Raw genomic sequence first — 23895 nt, 5'->3', positions numbered from 1 at the left:
CAAATAAATTTCATGATCATTAAAAAATTATTAACTGATCTCTACTTTCAAATATTTACAAAATAAATTAATTCAGCATCAAATCATGATGTTGTTATAAGAATTTCATCCCCTATTAATGGATTTCTCTTTATACTAGTAAACAAATAAATAAGTTTCATGGCTAATTAATTTATTTCACGACAATTCCTAATAAATTCGAATAATTTATACTTGAAAATATTTATAAAATTAATTTAGCATTAAATGGTGAAATTATTATAAAAATTTCATCCCCTATTAATGAATTTTTCTCTATAGAACTAAACAAATAAATTTCATGATCATTAAAAAATCACTAAATGATTTCTACTTGCAAATATTTATAAAATAAATTATTTCAGTATCAAATCGTGGCATTATTATAAAAATTTCATCCCCTATTAATGGATTTCTCTCTATAGAACGAAAAAAATAAATTTCATGGCAATTAAAAAATTAGTAACTGATTTCTAATTGCAAATATTAATAAAATAAATTAATTTAACATCAAATTACGATGTTACTATAAAAATTTCATCCCCTATTAATGGATTTCTCTCTATAGAACGAAAAAAATAAGTTTCATGGCAAATAAAAAATTAGTAACTGATTTCTACTTGCAAATATATATAAAATAAATTAATTTAGCATCAAATCATGATGTTGTTATAAAAATTTCATCCCCTATGAAAGTATTTCTCTCTATAGAACTGAACAAATAAATTTCACGACCATTAAAAAATCACTAAATGGTTTCTACTTGCAAATATTTATAAAATAAATTAATTCAGTATCAAATCGTGGCATTATTATAAAAATTTCATCCCCTATGAATGTATTTTTCTCTATAGAATTAAACAAATAAATTTCATGACCATTAAACAATTAGTAACTGATTTCTACTTGCAAATATTTATAAAATAAATTAATTCACCATCAAATTATAATGATGTTATAAAAATTTCATCCTCTATTAATGGATTTCTCTCTATAGAACGAAAAAAATAAGTTTCATGGCAATTAAAAAATTACTAACTGATTTCTACTTGCAAATATTTACAAAATAAATTAATTCAGCATCAAATCGAGGCATTATTATAAAAATTTCATCCCCTATTAATGAATTTCTCTCTATAGATCTGAACAAATAAATTTCACGACCATTAAAAAATCACTAACTGATTTCTACTTGCAAATATTTACAAAATAAATTAATTCAGCATCAAATCGAGGCATTATTATAAAAATTTCATCCCCTATTAATGGATTTCTCTCTATAGAACGAAAAAAATAAGTTTCATGGCAATTAAAAAATTGCTAACTGATTTCTACTTGCAAATATTTATAAAATAAATTAATTCACCATCAAATTATAATGTTGTTATAAAAATTTCATCCCCTATGAATGTATTTCTCTCTACAGAACGAAAAAAATAAGTTTCATGGCAATTAAAAAATTACTAACTGATTCTTACATGCAAGTATTTATAAAATAAATTAATTCAGCATCAAATTATAATGTTGTTATAAAAATTTCATCCCCTATGAATGTATTTCTCTCTATAGAACGAAAAAAATAAATTTCATGACAATTAAAAAATTACTAACTGATTCTTACATGCAAGTATTTATAAAATAAATTAATTCAGCATCAAATTATAATGTTGTTATAAAAATTTCATCCCCTATGAATGTATTTCTCTCTACAGAACGAAAAAAATAAATTTCATGACAATTAAAAAATTACTAACTGATTCTTTCATGCAAGTATTTACAAAATAAATTAATTTAGCAATCAAAACATGAAATTATTATAAAAATTTCATCCCCTATCAATGGATTTCTCTCTATAGAACGAAAAAAATAAGTTTCATGATCATTAAAAAATTATTAACTGATTTCTACTTGCAAATATTTATAAAATAAATTATTTCAGTATCAAATCGAGGCATTATTATAAAAATTTCATCCCTTATGAATGGATTTCTCTCTATAGAACTAAACAAATAAATTTCATGATCATTAAAAAATTAGTAACTGATTTCTACTTGCAAATATTTATAAAACAAATTAATTCAGCATCAAATCGAGGCATTATTATAAAAATTTCATCCCCTATTAATGAATTTCTCTCTATAGATCTGAACAAATAAATTTCACGACCATTAAAAAATCACTAAATGATTTCTACTTGCAAATATTTATAAAATAAATTATTTCAGTATCAAATCGAGGCATTATTATAAAAATTTCATCCCCTATGAATGTATTTTTCTCTATAGAATTAAACAAATAAATTTCATGGCAATTAAAAAATTGCTAACTGATTTCTACTTGCAAATATTTATAAAATAAATTAATTCACCATCAAATTATAATGTTGTTATAAAAATTTCATCCCCTATGAAAGTATTTCTCTCTATAGAACTGAACAAATAAATTTCACGACCATTAAAAAATCACTAAATGGTTTCTACTTGCAAATATTTATAAAATAAATTAATTCAGTATCAAATCGTGGCATTATTATAAAAATTTCATCCCCTATGAATGTATTTTTCTCTATAGAATTAAACAAATAAATTTCATGGCAATTAAAAAATTGCTAACTGATTTCTACTTGCAAATATTTATAAAATAAATTAATTCACCATCAAATTATAATGTTGTTATAAAAATTTCATCCCCTATGAATGTATTTCTCTCTACAGAACGAAAAAAATAAGTTTCATGGCAATTAAAAAATTACTAACTGATTCTTACATGCAAGTATTTATAAAATAAATTAATTCAGCATCAAATTATAATGTTGTTATAAAAATTTCATCCCCTATGAATGTATTTCTCTCTATAGAACGAAAAAAATAAATTTCATGACAATTAAAAAATTACTAACTGATTCTTACATGCAAGTATTTATAAAATAAATTAATTCAGCATCAAATTATAATGTTGTTATAAAAATTTCATCCCCTATGAATGTATTTCTCTCTACAGAACGAAAAAAATAAATTTCATGACAATTAAAAAATTACTAACTGATTCTTTCATGCAAGTATTTACAAAATAAATTAATTTAGCAATCAAAACATGAAATTATTATAAAAATTTCATCCCCTATCAATGGATTTCTCTCTATAGAACGAAAAAAATAAGTTTCATGATCATTAAAAAATTATTAACTGATTTCTACTTGCAAATATTTATAAAATAAATTATTTCAGTATCAAATCGAGGCATTATTATAAAAATTTCATCCCTTATGAATGGATTTCTCTCTATAGAACTAAACAAATAAATTTCATGATCATTAAAAAATTAGTAACTGATTTCTACTTGCAAATATTTATAAAACAAATTAATTCAGCATCAAATCGAGGCATTATTATAAAAATTTCATCCCCTATTAATGAATTTCTCTCTATAGATCTGAACAAATAAATTTCACGACCATTAAAAAATCACTAAATGATTTCTACTTGCAAATATTTATAAAATAAATTATTTCAGTATCAAATCGAGGCATTATTATAAAAATTTCATCCCCTATTAATGAATTTCTCTCTATAGATCTGAACAAATAAATTTCACAACCATTAAAAAATCACTAAATGATTTCTACTTGCATATATTTATAAAATAAATTAATTCAGCATCAAATCGAGGCATTATTATAAAAATTTCATCCCCTATTAATGGATTTCTCTCTATAGAACGAAAAAAATAAATTTCATGGCAATTAAAAAATTAGTAACTGATTTCTAATTGCAAATATTAATAAAATAAATTAATTTAACTTCAAATTATAATGTTGTTATAAAAATTTCATCCCCTATGAATGTATTTCTCACTACAGAACGAAAAAAATAAATTTCATGATCATTAAAAAATTCTTAACTGATTTCTACTTTCAAATATTTACAAAATAAATTAATTCACCTTCAAATCATGAAATTATTATAAAAATTTCATCCCCTATCAATGGATTTCTCTCTATAGAACGAAGAAAATAAATTTCATGACCAATCAATTTATTCCACAATTGCTAATGGATACAAATGAAAATTTCCCTGCGATCTCGAATGGTAAAAAAGGGAAATCTTTCCTCCCCTCAGTGAAACGTGTCACTCGTGAAAAAAAAAGTACCGAAAGACTACGTCGATGTCGTTAGAACCGTGGAAGGGAAGCGCGAAGGGAACTCTGCCATAATCGCAGCTTCGCATTGAATAAGAAACCTCAGATCGGACGAGCAGGTACGTGCGAAAGATCATTATCGTCCCCTCGAATCGCATGTATCTGCTCGATCTGCACGTGTATGGGTGTCGTGGTACATACTTGCAGGCTCTGATGCATCCCAGTGTTCACTTTTGCAGCTGCAAAACCGTATCCGTGGCGCAACGATCCACCAAGCGGCCATACTTTCCCTCACTGACACGGTTAACATCGGTTCTCCGCACTTTTTTGGTCCTCACTTCCCCATACAGGCTTGTGGACCTAGAAAAAAATAGGAAAAATTGAATTAGAATCGTAAATTTCTCATTAACAATAATTATTGACCATTACAGAATAAGAAAATATTAGAAAGTGAAGAAAATAATATTGCAGGTTCAATTTTTGATTTGAGGAATTTTTTAATTGCCTGTGTTGTGCAAGATATGTCAAAATATTGATATTTATGATTAATAATGATTATTGACCATTATGGAATTAGAAAATATTAAAAAATAAGGAAAATTAAATTGTTGCAGGTTCTATTTTTCATTTGAGGACTTTTTTAATTGCCTGTGTGGTGCAAGAAATCTCAAAATATCGATACTTATGATTAACAATAATTATTAACCATTATAGAATTAGAAATTAAGAAAAATTAAAATATTGAAGGTTCAATTTTTGATTTGAGTTTTTGAATTTGATTTTTAATTGCCTCTGTGCTCCGAGAAATCTCAAAATATCGATATTTATACTCAACAATGATTATTAACCATTATAGAATTAGAAAATATTAGAAAATTAGGAAAATTAGAATATTGCAGGTTCAATTTTTGATTTGAGGAATTTTTTAATTGCCCGTGTGGTGCAAGAAATCTCAAAATATCAATATTTATGATTAACAATGATTATTGACCATTATGGAATTAGAAAATATTAGAAAATAAGGAAAATTAAATAATTGCAGGTTCAATTTTTGATTTGAGGAATTTTTTAATTTCTTGTGTGGTGCAACAAATCTCAAAATATCGATACTTATAATTAACAATGATTATTGACCATTATAGAATTAGAAAATATTAGAAAATTAGGAAAATTAAAATATTGCAGGTTCAATTTTTGATTTAAAAAATTTTTTAATTGCCTGTGTGGTCCAAGAAATCTCAAATTATCGATATTTATGCTTAACAATGATTATTGACCATTATAGAATTAGAAAATATTAGAAAATTAGGAAAATTAGAATATTGCAGGTTCAATTTTTGATTTGAGGAATTTTTTAATTTCTTGTGTGGTGCAACAAATCTCAAAATATCGATACTTATGATTAACAATAATTATTAACCATTATAGAATTAGAAAATAAGAAAAATTAAAATATTGAAGGTTCAATTTTTGATTTGATTTTGGAATTTGATTTTTAATTGCCTCTGTGCTCCGAGAAATCTCAAAATATCGATATTTATACTCAACAATGATTATTAACCATTACAGAATAAGAAAATATTAGAAAATAAGAAAAATTAAAATATTGCAGGTTCAATTTTTGATTTGAGAAATTTTTTAATTGCCTGTGTGCTCCAAAAAATCTCAAAATAACGATATTTATGCTTAACAATGATTATTGACTATTACAGAGTGAGGAAATATTAGAAAATAAGGAAAATTAAAATGTTACAGGCTCAATTTTTTATTTGAGTTTTTGATTTTGATTTTTAATTGCCTGTGTGGTGCAAGAAATCTCAAAATATCGATATTTACGCTTAACAATGATTATTGACCATTATGCAATTAGAAAACATTAGAAAATAAGGAAAATTAAAATGTTACAGGCTCAATTTTTGATTTAAGTTTTTGATTTTGATTTTTAATTGCCTGTGTAGTGCAAGAAATCTCAAAATATCGATATTTACACTCAACAATTATTATTGACCATTATAGAATTAGAAAATATTAGAAAATAAGGAAAATTAAATAATTGCAGGTTCAATTTTTGATTTGAGGAATTTTTTAATTGCCTGAGTGCTCCAATAAATCTCAAAATATCGATATTTACACTCAACAATGATTATTGACCATTATAGAATTAGAAAATAAGGAAAATTAAATAATTGCAGGTGCAATTTTTGAATTAAAGAATTTTTTAATTGCCTGTGTTCTCCAAGAAATCTCAAAATATAGATATTTATGCTTGACAATGATTATTAACCATTATAGAATTAGAAAATATTAGAAAATTAGGAAAAATAGAATATTGCAGGTTCAATTTTTGGTTTGAGGAATTTTTCAATTGCCTGAGTGCTCCAATAAATCTCAAAATATCGATATTTACACTCAACAATGATTATTGACCATTATAGAATTAGAAAATAAGGAAAATTAAATAATTGCAGGTGCAATTTTTGAATTAAAGAATTTTTTAATTGCCTGTGTTCTCCAAGAAATCTCAAAATATAGATATTTATGCTTGACAATGATTATTAACTATTATCGAATTAGAAAATATTAGAAAATTAGGAAAATTAGAATATTGCTGGTTCAATTTTTGGTTTGAGGAATTTTTCAATTGCCTGAGTGCTCCAATAAATCTCAAAATATCGATACTTATGCTTAACAATGATTATTGACCATTATAGAATTAGAAAATATTAGAAAATAAGGAAAATTAAATAATTGCAAGTACAATTTTTGATTTAAAAATTTTTTAATTGCCTGTGTGGTCCAAGAAATCTCAAAATATCGATACTTATGCTTAACAATGATTATTGACCATTATAGAATTAGAAAATATTAGAAAATAAGGAAAATTAAATAATTGCAGACTCAATTTTTGATTTGAGGAATTTTTTAATTGCCTGAGTGCTCCAATAAATCTCAAAATATCGATACTTATGCTTAATGATTACTGACCATTATAGAATTAGGAAATATTAGAAAATTAGGAAAATTAGAATATTGCAGGTTCAATTTTTGATTTGAGGAATTTTTTAATTGCCTGTGTGCTCCAAAAAATCTCAAAATATCGATACTTATGCTTAACAATAATTATTAACTATTACAAAATAATAAAATGAGAAAAATAAAAATGTACAGGTTCAATTTTCTCGTTTAAAAAATATTTTAATTGCCTGTGTGTTGCAATAAATCTCATAATATCAATATTTATGCACACCAATTGACTATTATATAATAAAAAAATATTACAAAATAAGAAAAATTGAAATACGTGTTGAATCTTCCATTTAAAAAATATTTTAATTGCCTGTGTGTTGCAATAAATCTCATAATATCAATATTTATGCACACCAATTGACTATTACATAATAAAAAAATATTACAAAATAAGAAAAATTGAAATACGTGTTGAATTTTCCATTTAAAAAATATTTTAATTACCTGTGTACTGCAATAAATCTCATAATATCAATATTTATGCCTATCAATTAACTATTATATAATAGAAATATATTACAAAATAAGAAAAATTGAAATATGTATTGAATCTTCCATTTAAAAAATATTTTAATTGCCTGTGTGCTTCAAAAAATCTCAAAATATTGAGATTTATACTTAATAATAATTATTAACTATTACAGAATAAGAAAATGAGAAAAATAAAAATGTTACAGGTTCAATTTTCTCGTTTAAAAAATATTTTAATTGCCTGTGTGTTGCAAAAAATCTCATAATATCAATATTTATGCACACCAATTGACTATTATATAATAAAAAAATATTACAAAATAAGAAAAATTGAAATACATTTTGAATCTTCCATTTAAAAAATATTTTAATTGCCTGTGTATTGCAATAAATCTCATAATATCAATATTTATGCACACCAATAGATATATATATATATATATATATATATATATATATATATATATATATGTATTATATATTTTATAATAAGAAAATATTACAAAATAAGAAAAATTGAAATACGTGTTGAATCTTCCATTTAAAAAATACTTTAATTACCTGTATGCTGCAATAAATCTGAAAATATCGATATTGTGACAGTAATTATCGACTATTAGATATCGATTGAATATCAAAAATAAATCTGTCAGTAAAATTTCTCATGGTATCGGCAACTTTGTAATTTTCCTAATAATCCCAGATAATAGCAGGGGATATACAGTCAGACATTCGAAGGCAGTCTTGTCAGTGACAAGAATAGAAATCTATGTATAAAGAAGAACTTTCCAACCATAATACAACATGCACGTAACGCCACGCTAAAGAAAAATAGCACTTTTTTTTTCTCAATAGCTCGACCAATGTCTGGCGAAACTTTCGATCGTTCCCGTTTCAAATTTATCCCTGTAGAATATAATGGCAGCTATCGTGCAGTTCCATAAATAACTGCGATGGATGTCGTTCTATAGACATTTCAAAAGAACACTTAATCTATTTTATCGAGGCATGTATAACTCTGCTTCGAAACAATTCATTTTAGTAAAAAAGATTTTAAAATAAACGAAATTCCTATCAATTATTTAATTATTCGATTATTAGGAATTTTGCGCTGTAATTCGTAATTAACAAATATTTTGTCGAATTCAAAACAAATTGTAGTAAAAAAGATTTAAAAATAAACGAAATTCCTATAAATAATTTAATTACTCGATTATTACGAATTTTGCACTGTAATTTCTAATTAACAAATATTTTGTCGAATTTAAAAGAATTCGTTGTAAAAGAAATTTAAAAAGAAAACGAAATTCCTATCAATAATTTAATTTTTATTCAATTATTACGAATTTTGCACTGTAATTCCTAATTAACAAATATTTTGTCGAATTCGAAACAATTTATTGCAATAAAAAATATTTAAAAAGAGAACGAAATTCCTATAAATAATTTAATTATTCGATTATTACGAATTTTGCACTTTAATTCGTAATTAACAAATATTTTGTTGAATTCGAAACAATTCATTTTAGTAAAAAAGATTTAAAAAGAAAACGAAATTCCCATAAATAATTTAATTATTAAATTATTACGAATTTTACACTGTAATTCGTAATTAACAAATATTTTGTCGAATTCAAAACAAATCGTGGTAAAAAATATTTAAAAATAAACGAAATTCCTATCAATAATTTAATTTTTATTCAATTATTACGAATTATGCACTGTAATTTCTAATTAACAAATATTTTGTCGAATTCGAAACAATTCATTGCAGTAAAAAATATTTAAAAAGAAAACGAAATTCCCATCAATAATTTAATTATTCCTAATTAATTTTATTATTTCTAATTAACAAATTTTGTCGAATTCAAACCAAATCGTTGTAGTAAAAAATTTAAAAAAAAAACGAAATTCCTATCAATTATTTAATTATTCGATTATTACGAATTTTGAACTTTAATTCCGATTTAACAAATATTTTGTCGAATTCGGAACAATTCATTTTAATAAAAAAGATTTAAAAAGAAAACGAAATTCCTATCAATAATTTAATTATTCCTAATTAATTTAATTATTCCTAATTAACAAATATTTTGTCGAATTCAAAACAAATCGTAGTAAAAAATATTTAAAAATAAACGAAATTCCTATCAATAATTTAATTCTTATTCAATTGTTACGAATTTTGCACTGTAATTCCTAATTAACAAATATTTTGTCGAATTCGAAACAATTCATTTTAGTAAAAAATGATTTTAAAAAAAAAGAAATTTCCTATCAATAATTTAATTATTCGATTATTACGAATTTTGCATTTCAATTCGTAATTAACAAATATTTTGTCGAATTCAAAACAATTCATTTTAGTAAAAAATATTTTAAAAAAACGAAATTTCCATAAATAATTTAATTATTCAATTATCACGAATTTTGCACTTTAATTCGTAATTAACAAATATTTTGTTGAATTCAGTAAAATTTTTTAGTAAAAATTTTAGTAAAAAAGATTTAAAAAAAAACGAAATTCCCATAAATAATTTAATTATTCAATTATTACGAATTTTGCATTTCAATTCGTAATTAACAAATATTTTGTCGAATTCGAAACAATTCATTTTAGTAAAAAATATTTTAAAAAAACGAAATTCCTATCAATAATTTAATTATTCGATTATTACGAATTTTGAACTTTAATTCCGATTTAACAAATATTTTGTCGAATTCGAAACAATTCATTTTAGTAAAAAATATTTAAAAAAAAAAACGAAATTTCCATAAATAATTTAATTATTCAATTATTACGAATTTTGCATTTTAATTCGTAATTAACAAATATTTTGTCGAATTATAATAATGTAATTGAAGTATTGCTAGAAAATCATTTCTATCGTTTAATTAAGTTTGACAAATTAATCAGGGATAGTAACGAGAAATTCGAAGCGATCGCCGTTCGCATACTCGACAGCTATGACACTTTTGCAAAAAGGCGGATTATGCTGACACGTCATTAAATATGGATTAAACAATGAAGCCTCGTTCGTGAATAAAAGCTCGCGTAGGGAAAGTTATTCGAAATAAATTAAACATTTCGAATAGCTGTACAATTTTATGCAAATTAATAAACATCTTTGTCATGCAAAAGTTAGGTATTCCAAGAATTTAAAAAAAAATACCAATTCATAAAAATGACCTGTCTTCTTTAATAAAGAATCCTGGAAAAATATACAAATAATTCTGATGTTAATTTCTTTTTTAATAAGAAATATTATGAACATAGTAATAATAAATATATATAAATTAATCAAGGAATTAAGAAAGAAGAACTCTTCGTTCTTTTTAATTGAGAAAATGTATATTAATTATTATTATTTTCATTTGTTTACAGGCTACCGACTGGTGGTTACAAGACATGTACCTTTCCTGTCCTCTGGCATTACCAATTAATAGCAATCCTGGCTTAGCAGCGAGACCAAAAAGATTTTCCAATCAAAAAGAAGGTGCAGTGTTCCTCGCGAGGTTTCTAACAGAGCTGCTCAACTACCAGGAACTACTAGACAGGTGAGCAGAATTTTTCCAATAACACATACCAATCACATTCAGAAAGAAAATCAAACACTCTTTATTTATATTTAATTTTTAAATTAAAATAAGAAGATTTCAAACGTGTCTTCGTTCCCTCGAAGGAATTCCAATTTCTGTACGAATTTAGCATCATAAGAAATTGTAATGACAATTTTACGGACCTGTACCGGGGGACGCATTGTTACGAAAATTTATTAATTTAACGAACGTTGAAACGTTCATACGGAGGATGCATTTATAGGAATTCGAGGAAGAAAGCTTCCTACGCGAGTACTCGAAGGAGTCTGTCGTTTCCAACCGCTGATTCGTCGGAGGACAAAAAGAAGCCGCACCGAAATCAATTTAGCGAGAGAAGACGTCTGCGAGGAAATCCGGGATCTAAGATCCATAGAACGCGAGCATAAAGAGACTCGTTACGAGAGGAACGTAAAGGATGCAGTCTCAAAGCGTATTCCTCGAAAGGAAGTGGCGGTAGAAACGCTTTCTTCTTTCGTTTCGAGGAATTAAGGAGGCATCCTACTGTAGAATGCAATTTTTATTTACGAAAAAATGGCACAGCAATTACGCAAACGTCCAGTATACAAATTTAAATTCATTTTCAATTAAACGAAAAATTCCTAATCCAGTTTTATCCTACACCAGTCGTACGATCGATAGGAATTATTACTGATTCAAGTAGTATATTTTAAAAATCTGCACAAAACTATTCAACACTATTACTCAAAATCCGCAAACTTGATACTTAAACTTCATACAGAAAATTAAGAAGATAAAACGCACTTGAAAACGAATTTTGTTTCAAGTCGATGCCACGATTAGTTCCAGAGAAAACAATTATTTACGAGAAAATGCTCTATAGAAATCCTCTATACAAATTTAAATTTATTTTCAATTAAATAAAAAATTTATAATCCAATTTTATCCCATACAAGTCGTATGATCGATAGGAGTTGCTGAAAGTTCTTTAGAAATATAGTGTCAAAGTAAATGACAAAATAAACATAGAAGACAGCGTAAATTATAAAAGTAGTTGTATTCAATGGATAGGGGATGAAATACCCTTTAAAATGAGCGCTCGAACCAGTCGATAGCTTAATTAGTTCCGGAGATATAGCGATTTTAGTTTCGAGTCGACGCGATGGCTAGTTCAGGTGATAGAAGGGTTCATTGACCTCGCGCGAGTAGTAGTAAACAATGCGTAGTAAATTCTTGGAAATACTACGCCGTCACTAGGTCACGCGAGTCACGTGATTGGAGTAGGTCAGCACTACGCGCGCGACAAAGAGGTCCGACGCGTCAGACGAAGACAGAGATAGTCGAATTAAGAAAAATACCACTTTACATAAATTACGATATCTCGAAAACGGAAAGTCCGATCGACAAAAACCAAAAGCCATTTCAAAGAGGAAGGTTTACCGCTGCTAACGATTCCTCAATTTTGAATAAAACACTAGTAGTTTCGGAACTGCACGTAATTAAAGTTTTTAGTAATTTCAATGCGCGGCAGTAGCCCGTCGTAACACGGGAAGCGCCATAAGCGGAGTTTTTAAAAAATTACGCTCTTATATAAATTGCGATATCTCCGAAACGGGAAGTCTGATCGAGAAAAACCAAAAAGCAATTTTGAAGAGGAAGCTTCACCGCCGCTAATGGCTGTTTAATTTTGAAAAAAGCACCGGTAGTTTCGGAATTACAGGCGTGTAAAGTTTTTAGTAATTTCAATGCGCGGCAGTAGCCCGTCGTAACACGGGAAGCGCCATAAGCGGAGTTTTTAAAAAATTACGCTCTTATATAAATTACGATATCTCCGAAACGGGAGGTCGGATCGAGAAAAACCAAAAAGCAATTTTGAAGAGGAAGCTTCACCGCCGCTAACGGCTGTTTAATTTTGAATAAAGCACCAGTAGTTTCGGAATTACAGGCGTGTAAAGTTTTTAGTAATTTCAATGCGCGGCAGTAGCCCGTCGTAACACGGGAAGCGCCATATGCGGAGTTTTTAAAAAATTACGCTCTTATATAAATTGCGATATCTCCGAAACGGGAAGTCGGATCGAGAAAAACCAAAAAGCAATTTTGAAGAGGAAGCTTCACCGCTTCCAATGGCGATTTAATTATGGGTAGAACTTGAATAGTTTCGGAACTGTACGCGTGTAAAGTTTTCGTACTTTTTAATATATAAATGTACTTGTTCTTGTTTAAGAAACGGATTAGAAGTGGAACGGGTGAAATCGAAGGATGGAAAGAGCATGCAACCCCTCTGTATGGCGCAACACTATCAAATGTTTCGAATCTATCGACGACCAGGGGTGAACAGCGACGAACAAATTATCCTGGACAGAGCTATATCTGGCGATCACATAATCGTAGCTCATCACAATCAAGTATATACTTTATTTTCTATAGAACCCACCTATAATAATAATTTCATCAAATCTAAATTAATAATAATTTGATCGAGTCTAAGTTTCTCAGAAAAATAATTATTACTCCATCGAGATATTTTTGATAGTTTTATAGCGTACCAGTTAGGGCTTCTGACCGAGGTCGAATCACCGAGGCGGAATTAGTGCAGCAAATTTTATCCATTATGGAAACCAAAGCTGATCCAAGGACTCCTCCAGTTGGTATTCTAACTGCAGCTAAGAGATCTGCGTGGGCGAAAGCCAGAGAAGAGTTGCTCAAAAGTACGTAGAATTTTGAAAATTTAACGATCGTCTCGTAAATTAAATCCTGGAATTTGCGTTACGATTTCTATGAGAGAGAATTACGAATTGTTTCGAGGGTATATAGTAATTTCGTTAGAAGTTTTGGAGCAACCCTTGCCACCTACAGCCATAATTAACTGGCTGTCCTACGCTCACCAATATTCACAATATTCCCATTAGCTCCCCAGACCTTCCACAACCTGCTGCAAATCGAATGAACGATCGCGTAACGAGATAAATAATCCAGTAAAGTCACCGTCTGCAAAATTGGCGAACACTTTTTATTTACGGTTCTTTTAAACTTTTCGAAACATTTTAAATTCAAATATTAAAAGACTGGTCGATCGTAGCTTTTCATGATTATAAATTTCCCAAATAATGAAAATTCAAAATTTAATAACATTAAAATGAGGAGATTTGACAGACCATAAAATTTAATTTTATTCTTCTATAATAAAAAACATACAAATTTGAGCACTGAGTTTAACTTAATTAATTATCTCACAAACAGCTTTTTTTTTAATTTTATGCATTTTAGAAAGTTTATTTGAATTTATATTATTAGGGGAATTTTAAAAAACAATGTTAGTTTCTTATTTTGTGGAGTTGATTTGTCCCGTGAATTTTCGATAATTATTGTAATTTAATGTTGACAATGTTAGTTGATAAATAGATGGGAAATAAGGATAAAAGGGCTTTTCAGACGAGCGTAATCGACACAATCTGGAATTATTGGAAAGATGCCTCTGCATCGTGTGCATCGACGAGGACGTTTTGCCGCCATTTTTCAACAATCCTTTGAAAAAAGAGGACAGATGGATCGGTGATCGAGATTATGCGAACGTGCTCCATCATGCTCTTCACGGCGGAGGTTCCAGACATCTGGGTGCAAATCGATGGTTCGACAAAACTTTCCACGCCATTTTGGGCAAGGTTCGTACGCCAGAAATTATTTAACTCAATTAAGAAGCCTATTAAATGTTTACAGATGCAACTTCTCAAAATAATTCTAAAAAATAGTCGTCGATTTTTTAAATTTGATCTAAATACTCATTCTAAACAAAATTAAAAAAATGACTCTAGAGACGAGAATGTTGTCGAGTATGGCTGACCACTTATGGCATGATCTACTTCCAGTGAATCTAGCGAGTAGATCATTCTGTCGATGATCAGACTCTCTAAGTAAATTAATACTGGATTGTAGAAATATTTCTCAGGTTTCAGACGCCATTGCAGTTAGAAAAATTACAAATATTATTTCAATTTGTAACTATATAAAGGTGGATCTTGTTTTCACGATTTTCTGTCATCTTTTGCATAATTAATAATTCACATTTTTATAGAAATACATTAGAAAAAGTTTCAACACTCAAAAAATTCTTAGAAATTTCTGAAACTAAATTCTAGAAATATTTAACATGTTCCAGACGCCATTGCAAATATTATTTCAATTTGTAATAATATAAATGTGGATCTTGTTTCCACGATTTTCTGTCATATTTTGCATAATTAATAATTCACATTTTTATGGAAATACATTAGAAAAAGTTTCAACCCTCGACAAAATTGTTAAAAATTCCTGAAACTAAATTCTAGAAATATTTAACATTTTCTAGACGATTTTCTGTCACCTTTTGCATAATTAATAATTCACATTTTTATAGAAATACATTAGAAAAAGTTTCAACCCTCAACAAAATTCTTAAAAATTCCTGAGATTAAATTCTAGAAATATTTAACATGTTCCAGACGCCATTGCAGTTAGAAAAATTGCAAATATTATTTCAATTTGTAAGAATATAAATGTGGATCTTGTTTCCACGATTTTCTGTCATCTTTTGCATAATTAATAATTCATATATTTACAGGAAATGTACTTTCGAAAACGTTAAACATTTATTAGAAAAGTTTCAACCCTCAACAAAATTCTTAAAAATTCCTGAGATTAAATTCTTGAAATATTTAACATGTTCCAGACGCCATTGCAATTAGAAAAATTGCAAATATTATTTCAATTTGTAACAATATAAATGTGGATCTTGTTTCCACGATTTTTTGCCATCTTTTGCATAATTAATAATTCATATTTTTATAGGAAATTTTTACAGAAAATGTACTTTCGAAAACATTAAAGATTTATTAAAAAAAGTTTCAACCCTCAACAAAATTCTTAAAAATTCCTCAAACTAAATTCCAGAAATATTTGTTTCAGACACCCATTACAGTTACAGAAATAACAAATATTATTTGTCAGCAATTTTTAATTGAATCTGTAACCAAAATTAACTCGATCTATGCTATAAAAAGTTTCAACCCTCAACAAAATTCTTAAAAATTCCAGAAATATTTGTTTCAGACACCATTACAGATACAAAAATAACAAATTTTATTTGTCAGCAATTTTTAATTGAATCTGTAGCGAAATTAACTCGATCTATGCTATAAAAAGTTTTAACCCTCAACAAAATTCTTAAAAATTCCAGAAATATTTGATTCAGACACCATTACAGATACAAAAATAACAAATTTTATTTGTCAGCAATTTTTAATTGAATCTGTAGCAAAATTAACTCGATCTATGCTATAAAAAGTTTCAACCCTCAACAAAATTCTTAAAAATTCCTGAAACTAAATTGTAGAAATATTTGTCAGGTTTCAGACACCATTACAGTTACAGAAATAACAAATATTATTTCTCAGCAATTTTTAATTGAATCTGTAGCAAAATTAATTCGATCTATGGTATAAAAAGTTTCAACCCTCAACAAAATTATTAAAAATTCCAGAAATATTTGTTTCAGACACCATTATAGAATCAAAAATAACAAATATTATTCGTCAGCAATTTTTAATTGAATCTGTAACCAAAATTAACTCGATCTATGTTATAAAAAGTTTCAACCCTCAACAAAATTATTAAAAATTCCTGAAACTAAATTCCAGAAATATTTATCAGGTTTCAGACACCATTACAGTTACAGAAATAACAAATATTATTTCTCAGCAATTTTTAATCGAATCTGTAGCAAAATTAACTCGATCTATGGTATATTTACCATCTTGTTCTAAGACTTTCAGTCACGTTTTGCACAATTAATAAATAATTTATAATTCCTTCACGCTATTTTTCGTTTGTTTGTACCAAGGATGGGATGTGGGGGTTAACGTACGAGCATTCAGCAGGGGAAGCGCCAGCTATTTTCAAAGCATTCGAAGATATAACTGAAAAAGTCGACTCCATGTCTCCACCTGACGAAAACATGGTTCCATCCCATTTGCCAGCGCCTGAGAAGCTCGAATGGCACCTATCCGAGCAAAGTCTCAACCACATCAGGGACGCCATGACGGCCTTCGACGCGTGAGTGACTATTTCCTAATTCCCCCAATCAATAAAGTTCAAACAAAAATCTTTCTTTTCCATAATTTCAATATGAAAGTTGATTTCCCATTTTTATCATCTTCCAGGCTAGTGGAGGACCTGGACCTCTGCATTCTGCGGTTCGAAGACTACTCCAAAGAGTTCATAAAATCGTGCAAAGTCAGCCCTGACGTCTACGTACAGCTAGCATTGCAACTCACACACTTCAGGTCAATATGAAATTTATAAATTAACATAGCAGAGATATCGAGCTCTAAAAATAAGTGTTTTACTAAGAGAATCTTATTTTAATAGTCGAATTTTGATTCTGCGTAGATTGCATGGAAACTTGGTTGCAACTTACGAGAGTGCTGGCACCAGAAGGTTCGCTCTAGGAAGGGTGGACTGCATCAGGGCGGCTAGTCCAGAGGCCCTGGCCTGGGCGAAGGCCATGTGCCAAGGGGACCCTGAAACACAGGTCGCAAATCAGCAAAACAACGTCCCTGACGAAGGCACCAAAAGAGTTCAGTTCACCATTTACAGTGTAACTGAAACTTGGCTGTATTTCCTAGAGTTTCCCGCCATTTAAAATCGCGAACAGAGCCTACGATAAACGAGACTCGACTTTGCATGTTCCATAAACTCTATTTCTATTCTGTAAATAATTAATCGCCTTCGAAGCGATCGGGGAATATTTTCTAATGGAAGTTTCTGCACGTGGCGCCACCTATGCTCGCCGTCAGAGGGCGCTCGACTGACTACTCAATATCTTAAGGCACCCAAAGAGTTCAGTTCACCATTTACAGTGTAACTGAAACTTGGCTGTATTTCCTAGAGTTTCTCGCCATTTAAAATCGCGAACAGAGCCTACGATAAACGAGACTCGACTTTGCATATTCCATAAACTCTATTTCTATTCTGTAAATAATTAATCGCCCTCGAAGCGATCGGGGAATATTTTCTAATGGAAGTTTCTGCACGTGGCGCCACCTATGCTCCCCGCCAGAGGGCGCTCGACTGACTACCCAACATCTTAAGGCACCAAAAGAGTTCAGTTCACCATTTACAGTGTAACTGAAACTTGGCTGTATTTCCTAGAGTTTCCCGCCATTTAAAATCGCGAACAGAGCCTACGATAAACGAGACTCGACTTTGCATATTCCATAAACTCTATTTCTATTCTGTAAATAATTAATCGCCCTCGAAGCGATCGGGGAATATTTTCTAATGGAAGTTTCTGCACGTGGCGCCACCTATGCTCCCCGCCAGAGGGCGCTCGACTGACTACCCAACATCTTAAGGCACCAAAAGAGTTCAGTTCACCATTTACAGTGTAACTGAAACTTGGCTGTATTTCCTAGAGTTTCCCGCCATTTAAAATCGCGAACAGAGCCTACGATAAACGAGACTCGACTTTGCATGTTCCATAAACTCTATTTCTATTCTGTAAATAATTAATCGCCTTCGAAGCGATCGGGGAATATTTTCTAATGGAAGTTTCTGCACGTGGCGCCACCTATACTCGCCGCCAGAGGGCGCTCGACTGACGACCCAACATCTTAAGGCACCCAAAGAGTTCAGTTCACCATTTACAGTGTAACTGAAACTTGGCTGTATTTCCTAGAGTTTCTCGCCATTTAAAATCGCGAACAGAGCCTACGATAAACGAGACTCGACTTTGCATGTTCCATAAACTCTATTTCTATTCTGTAAATAATTAATCGCCTTCGACGCGATCGGGGAATATTTTCTAATGGAAGTTTCTGCACGTGGCGCCACCTATGCTCCCCGCCAGAGGGCGCTCGACTGACTACCCAATATCTTAAGGCACCCAAAGAGTTCAGTTCACCATTTACAGTGTAACTGAAACTTGGCTGTATTTCCTAGAGTTTCTCGTCATTTAAAATCGCGAACAGAGCCTACGATAAACGAGACTCGACTTTGCATGTTCCATAAACTCTATTTCTATTCTGTAAATAATTAATCGCCTTCGAAGCGATCGGGGAATATTTTCTAATGGAAGTTTCTGCACGTGGCGCCACCTATGCTCGCCGCCAGAGGGCGCTCGACTGACTACCCAACATCTTAAGGCACCCAAAGAGTTCAGTTCACCATTTACAGTGTAACTGAAACTTGGCTGTATTTCCTAGAGTTTCTCGCCATTTAAAATCGCGAACAGAGCCTACGATAAACGGGACTCGACTTTGCATATTCCATAAACTCTATTTCTATTCTGTAAATAATTAATCGCCTTCGAAGCGATCGGGGAATATTTTCTAATGGAAGTTTCTGCACGTGGCGCCACCTATGCTCGCCGCCAGAGGGCGCTCGACTGACTACCCAACATCTTAAGGCACCCAAAGAGTTCAGTTCACCATTTACAGTGTAACTGAAACTTGGCTGTATTTCCTAGAGTTTCTCGCCATTTAAAATCGCGAACAGAGCCTACGATAAACGGGACTCGACTTTGCATATTCCATAAACTCTATTTCTATTCTGTAAATAATTAATCGCCTTCGAAGCGATCGGGGAATATTTTCTAATGGAAGTTTCTGCACGTGGCGCCACCTATGCTCGCCGCCAGAGGGCGCTCGACTGACTACCCAACATCTTAAGGCACCCAAAGAGTTCAGTTCACCATTTACAGTGTAACTGAAACTTGGCTGTATTTCCTAGAGTTTCTCGCCATTTAAAATCGCGAACAGAGCCTACGATAAACGAGACTCGACTTTGCGTATTCCATAAACTCTATTTCTATTCTGTAAATAATTAATCGCCTTCGAAGCGATCGGGGAATATTTTCTAATGGAAGTTTCTGCACGTGGCGCCACCTATGCTCGCCGCCAGAGGGCGCTCGACTGACTACCCAATATCTTAAGGCACCCAAAGAGTTCAGTTCACCATTTACAGTGTAACTGAAACTTGGCTGTATTTCCTAGAGTTTCTCGCCATTTAAAATCGCGAACAGAGCCTACGATAAACGAGACTCGACTTTGCATGTTCCATAAACTCTATTTCTATTCTGTAAATAATTAATCGCCTTCGACGCGATCGGGGAATATTTTCTAATGGAAGTTTCTGCACGTGGCGCCACCTATGCTCGCCGCCAGAGGGCGCTCGACTGACTACCCAACATCTTAAGGCACCCAAAGAGTTCAGTTCACCATTTACAGTGTAACTGAAACTTGGCTGTATTTCCTAGAGTTTCTCGCCATTTAAAATCGCGAACAGAGCCTACGATAAACGAGACTCGACTTTGCATATTCCATAAACTCTATTTCTATTCTGTAAATAATTAATCGCCTTCGAAGCGATCGGGGAATATTTTCTAATGGAAGTTTCTGCACGTGGCGCCACCTATGCTCGCCGCCAGAGGGCGCTCGACTGACTACCCAACATCTTAAGGCACCCAAAGAGTTCAGTTCTCCATTTACAGTGTAACTGAAACTTGGCTGTATTTCCTAGAGTTTCTCGCCATTTAAAATCGCGAACAGAGCCTACGATAAACGAGACTCGACTTTACGTATTCCATAAACTCTATTTCTATTCTGTAAATAATTAATCGCCTTCGAAGCGATCGGGAAATATTTTCTAATGAAAGTTTCTGCACGTGGCGCCACCTATGCTCCCCGCCAGAGGGCGCTCGACTGACTACCCAACATCTTAAGGCACCCAAAGAGTTCAGTTCACCATTTACAGTGTAACTGAAACTTGGCTGTATTTCCTAGAGATTCTCGCCATTTAAAATCGCGAACAGAGCCTACGATAAACGAGACTCGACTTTGCATGTTCCATAAACTCTATTTCTATTCTGTAAATAATTAATCGCCTTCGAAGCGATCGGGGAATATTTTCTAATGGAAGTTTCTGCACGTGGCGCCACCTATGCTCCCCGCCAGAGGGCGCTCGACTGACTACCCCATATCTTAACGAGATTTTCGAACGTTTTCAGCATACTGGGGGAAACCTAAGGAAAGAATATAAATACGGGGATCTCGAAAGGGGCCCAAGGGGGATGGTCGGGTAAAGAGAGGAAATGATAAACGAAAGAAAAGCCCTCGAAAAAAGGCAATCAATTAGACCAGCTCGTGTTCGGTTCTCTTTCCCTTTGGAGTGTTTGCGCGTGGCTCGAGTGGCCCTGGGCAACTTTCACGGGGCTTTCCCCGTTTGCTTTCTTTCCGCGGGCCAACCCTCCTGCGAAAAGTACAGCAACGAGCTGTTGTTTCTCGTTTATCACGATGTTATTTCAGCCGTTACGTTCCCCGCAATTACGCCGATGTTCATCGAAAATGCACGATAATGAAATCGACTACCCCGCGCGTTGTTCAACCCTAACGAGCTTCGCGTACAAGCCCACATTCCGCCATTTCTATTCACAACACGAAACGAGAGCCTTCCGAAACAAACTTGCAATTACACTTGCTATGATTAATTGTCAGTTATTGACTCGTATTTATCTTAGAGATGGGGGTTCCTCGCGTCTGTTTGTAATTGAAATTTTTCTGTTTTCAGCAAGAGAGAATCAAGGAATTGTTCGATCTGGCTGTACAGAGGCAGACTAAAGAGATGAACGACAACATAACTGGACAAGGAATTGACAACCATTTAATGGGGCTTTGTTACGCCGCGAAGGAAGCTGGAGAACCGGTTCCAGATATCTTCGCGGACGAGGCTTACGGGATCATTAATCATTTCGCCCTCTCGACGTCCCAGGTCAGTGTGAATCGGTACTCGATCGATGATTCAAACTTTTAGGGAAGTTATAGTCTCTGTTCTGAACTTATCAGCGCCTCTTCAGAGTCTAATCAAGACTCTGTGACCAAGAGGCAACTGGAGGCTATTTTGATCTATTAAAACATGATTTTTCGTTTGAAATAGATAGAAAGAAAAGACAAAATTCACTTCATCTTTCTTTGCAATTGCATGTGCAAGTGAAATTTCCGATAGAAAAGGGGCCACGGAAGAGAGTGCTCCAGAAAATTACCATTTTTGAGTCGACGCAGACGGCGGAAGTAACGATTCCGTGGGTCGAGCTTCGAGGATGGAAGTACTATTGTATTCCCGACACTCGAAACTGTTACTGAGAATAAAAGAAAGCGTTCAAGTACTCGTACGACGCCCCTTTGCTTCCGTGCCCTCGAGAATGAACGAATAGAAAAGATTCTGGAAGTTCGTCACGCTACATAGTTTCCTTCAAAGCGGGTGGAGAAGTAAAAAGAATTTCAAATCGTTCTGAAAAAATTATTTTTAAATAGGAGGGTCTATTACAATCTCTTTTGGTGAATAAACATATCCCCGAAATCCTATCCACTTTTGAAAAAAAAATTCAAATAGGTGCAGAAATTTTTTGACGAAAAAGAAAAATTTTCAAATCGTTCTGAAAAAATTATTTTTAGCTAGGAGGGTCGATTACAATAATTTTTGGTGCATAGACATACACTCGAAATCCTAACCACTTTTGAGAAAAAAATTCGAATAGGTACAGAAATTTTTCGATGAAAAAGAAAAATTTTCAAACCGTTCTAAAAAAATTATTTCTAGCTAGGAGGGTCGATTACAATAATTTTTGGTCAATGGACATATACTCGAAATCCTAACCACTTTAGAGAAAAAAATTTCTGACCGAAAATATTATGTGAAGTCAAAAATGGTACCCCGAAATTTTATGCGAATATTTAAAACGTTATAACTCTTGAACGAATTGAAGGATTTTAATGTTTAAAAAAGCAAACAACGCGTATTTTAGTCTAGAATATGTAGAAATTCTAACAATGTTGAAAAAGTTGTTCCTTGACCCCGTAAAATGGAAAAAACCCCATAAAAATGGCCCAATTTTCAAACGGCCATACCTCCTACAATAATGAATATATTTCAATGAAATTTTTTTCTGAAGTAGAGCTTGTGGATACCTACAAAAAAGTATTAGGCAAAATTTCCGTAGCGCCTCAAACAAATTTATTAAAAATGAAAAACAAATTTTTAAGAGAAATCGACAGTGCTTAAATTTTTCGACGAAAAAAAAAATTTCAAATCGTTCTGGAAAAATTGTTTTCGGTTGTGGGGGTCAATTACAATCATTTTTGGTCATTAGACATATCCTCGAAATCCTACCCACTTTCGAGAAAAAAATTCAAATAGGTGCAGAAATTTTTCGACGAAAAAGAAAAATTTTCAAACCGTTCTGAAAAAATTATTTCTAGCTAGGAGGGTCTATTACAATAATTTTTGGTCAATAGACATACCGTCAAAATCTTACTCACTTTCGAGAAAAAAATTCCTAATCGAAACTATAATGCTTGACTCTAAATGATTCCCTGAAATTTCATGTAAATCTTTGAAATGTCATAACTCCTGAACGGATTGGACAATTTTAATGTTTAAAAAAGCAAACGACGCGTATTTTAGTAAAGAATATGTCGAAATTCTAAAAATATTGGAAAAGTTGTTCCTTGACCTCGTAAAATGGGAAAACCCCCATAAAAGTAGTGCAATTTTCAAACGGCCATAACTCCTACAATAGTGAATATATTTCAATGAAATTTTTTTCTAAAGTAGAACCCATGGATACCTACAAAAAAGTATAAGACAAAATTTCCG

At 31.2% G+C, this 23895-nt stretch overlaps 2 protein-coding genes across 4 annotated transcripts in view; one reads left to right on the top strand and one right to left on the bottom strand.

Annotated features, from left to right (window-relative positions):
• Chat (Choline acetyltransferase) overlaps positions 1 to 23895 on the top strand; it is a 123356-nt gene that overhangs the window by 92794 nt on the left and 6667 nt on the right. Inside the window, exons 3-10 of one of the 2 annotated variants that reach the window (XM_076780837.1) lie at positions 11039 to 11211; positions 13436 to 13616; positions 13745 to 13919; positions 14644 to 14873; positions 17087 to 17298; positions 17406 to 17528; positions 17635 to 17821; positions 21811 to 22011. In XM_076780837.1, coding sequence (XP_076636952.1) covers positions 11039 to 11211; positions 13436 to 13616; positions 13745 to 13919; positions 14644 to 14873; positions 17087 to 17298; positions 17406 to 17528; positions 17635 to 17821; positions 21811 to 22011 — 1482 coding nt within the window. Of the gene's footprint in view, positions 1 to 11038; positions 11212 to 13435; positions 13617 to 13744; positions 13920 to 14643; positions 14874 to 17086; positions 17299 to 17405; positions 17529 to 17634; positions 17843 to 21810; positions 22012 to 23895 lie in introns of both variants that reach the window. The other variant, XM_076780836.1, reaches the window with a different exon arrangement.
• The window catches only part of LOC143349522 (uncharacterized), a 228747-nt gene that overhangs the window by 202290 nt on the left and 2562 nt on the right, over positions 1 to 23895 (bottom strand). The window contains exons 1-2 of one of the 2 annotated variants that reach the window (XM_076780852.1): positions 17663 to 17781; positions 4357 to 4515 (exon numbers count right to left, since the gene is read on the bottom strand). In XM_076780852.1, coding sequence (XP_076636967.1) covers positions 4357 to 4465 — 109 coding nt within the window. In that variant the 5' untranslated portion in view covers positions 4466 to 4515; positions 17663 to 17781. Of the gene's footprint in view, positions 1 to 4356; positions 4516 to 17662; positions 17782 to 23895 lie in introns of those variants that run through there. The other variant, XM_076780853.1, reaches the window with a different exon arrangement.

The sequence above is a fragment of the Colletes latitarsis genome, chromosome 13 (genome assembly GCF_051014445.1).
Source record: "Colletes latitarsis isolate SP2378_abdomen chromosome 13, iyColLati1, whole genome shotgun sequence".
NCBI lineage: Eukaryota > Metazoa > Arthropoda > Insecta > Hymenoptera > Colletidae > Colletes > Colletes latitarsis.
The sequence above is the reverse complement of the archived record's forward strand: the minus strand, read 5'-3'. Positions and strand labels throughout refer to the sequence as shown.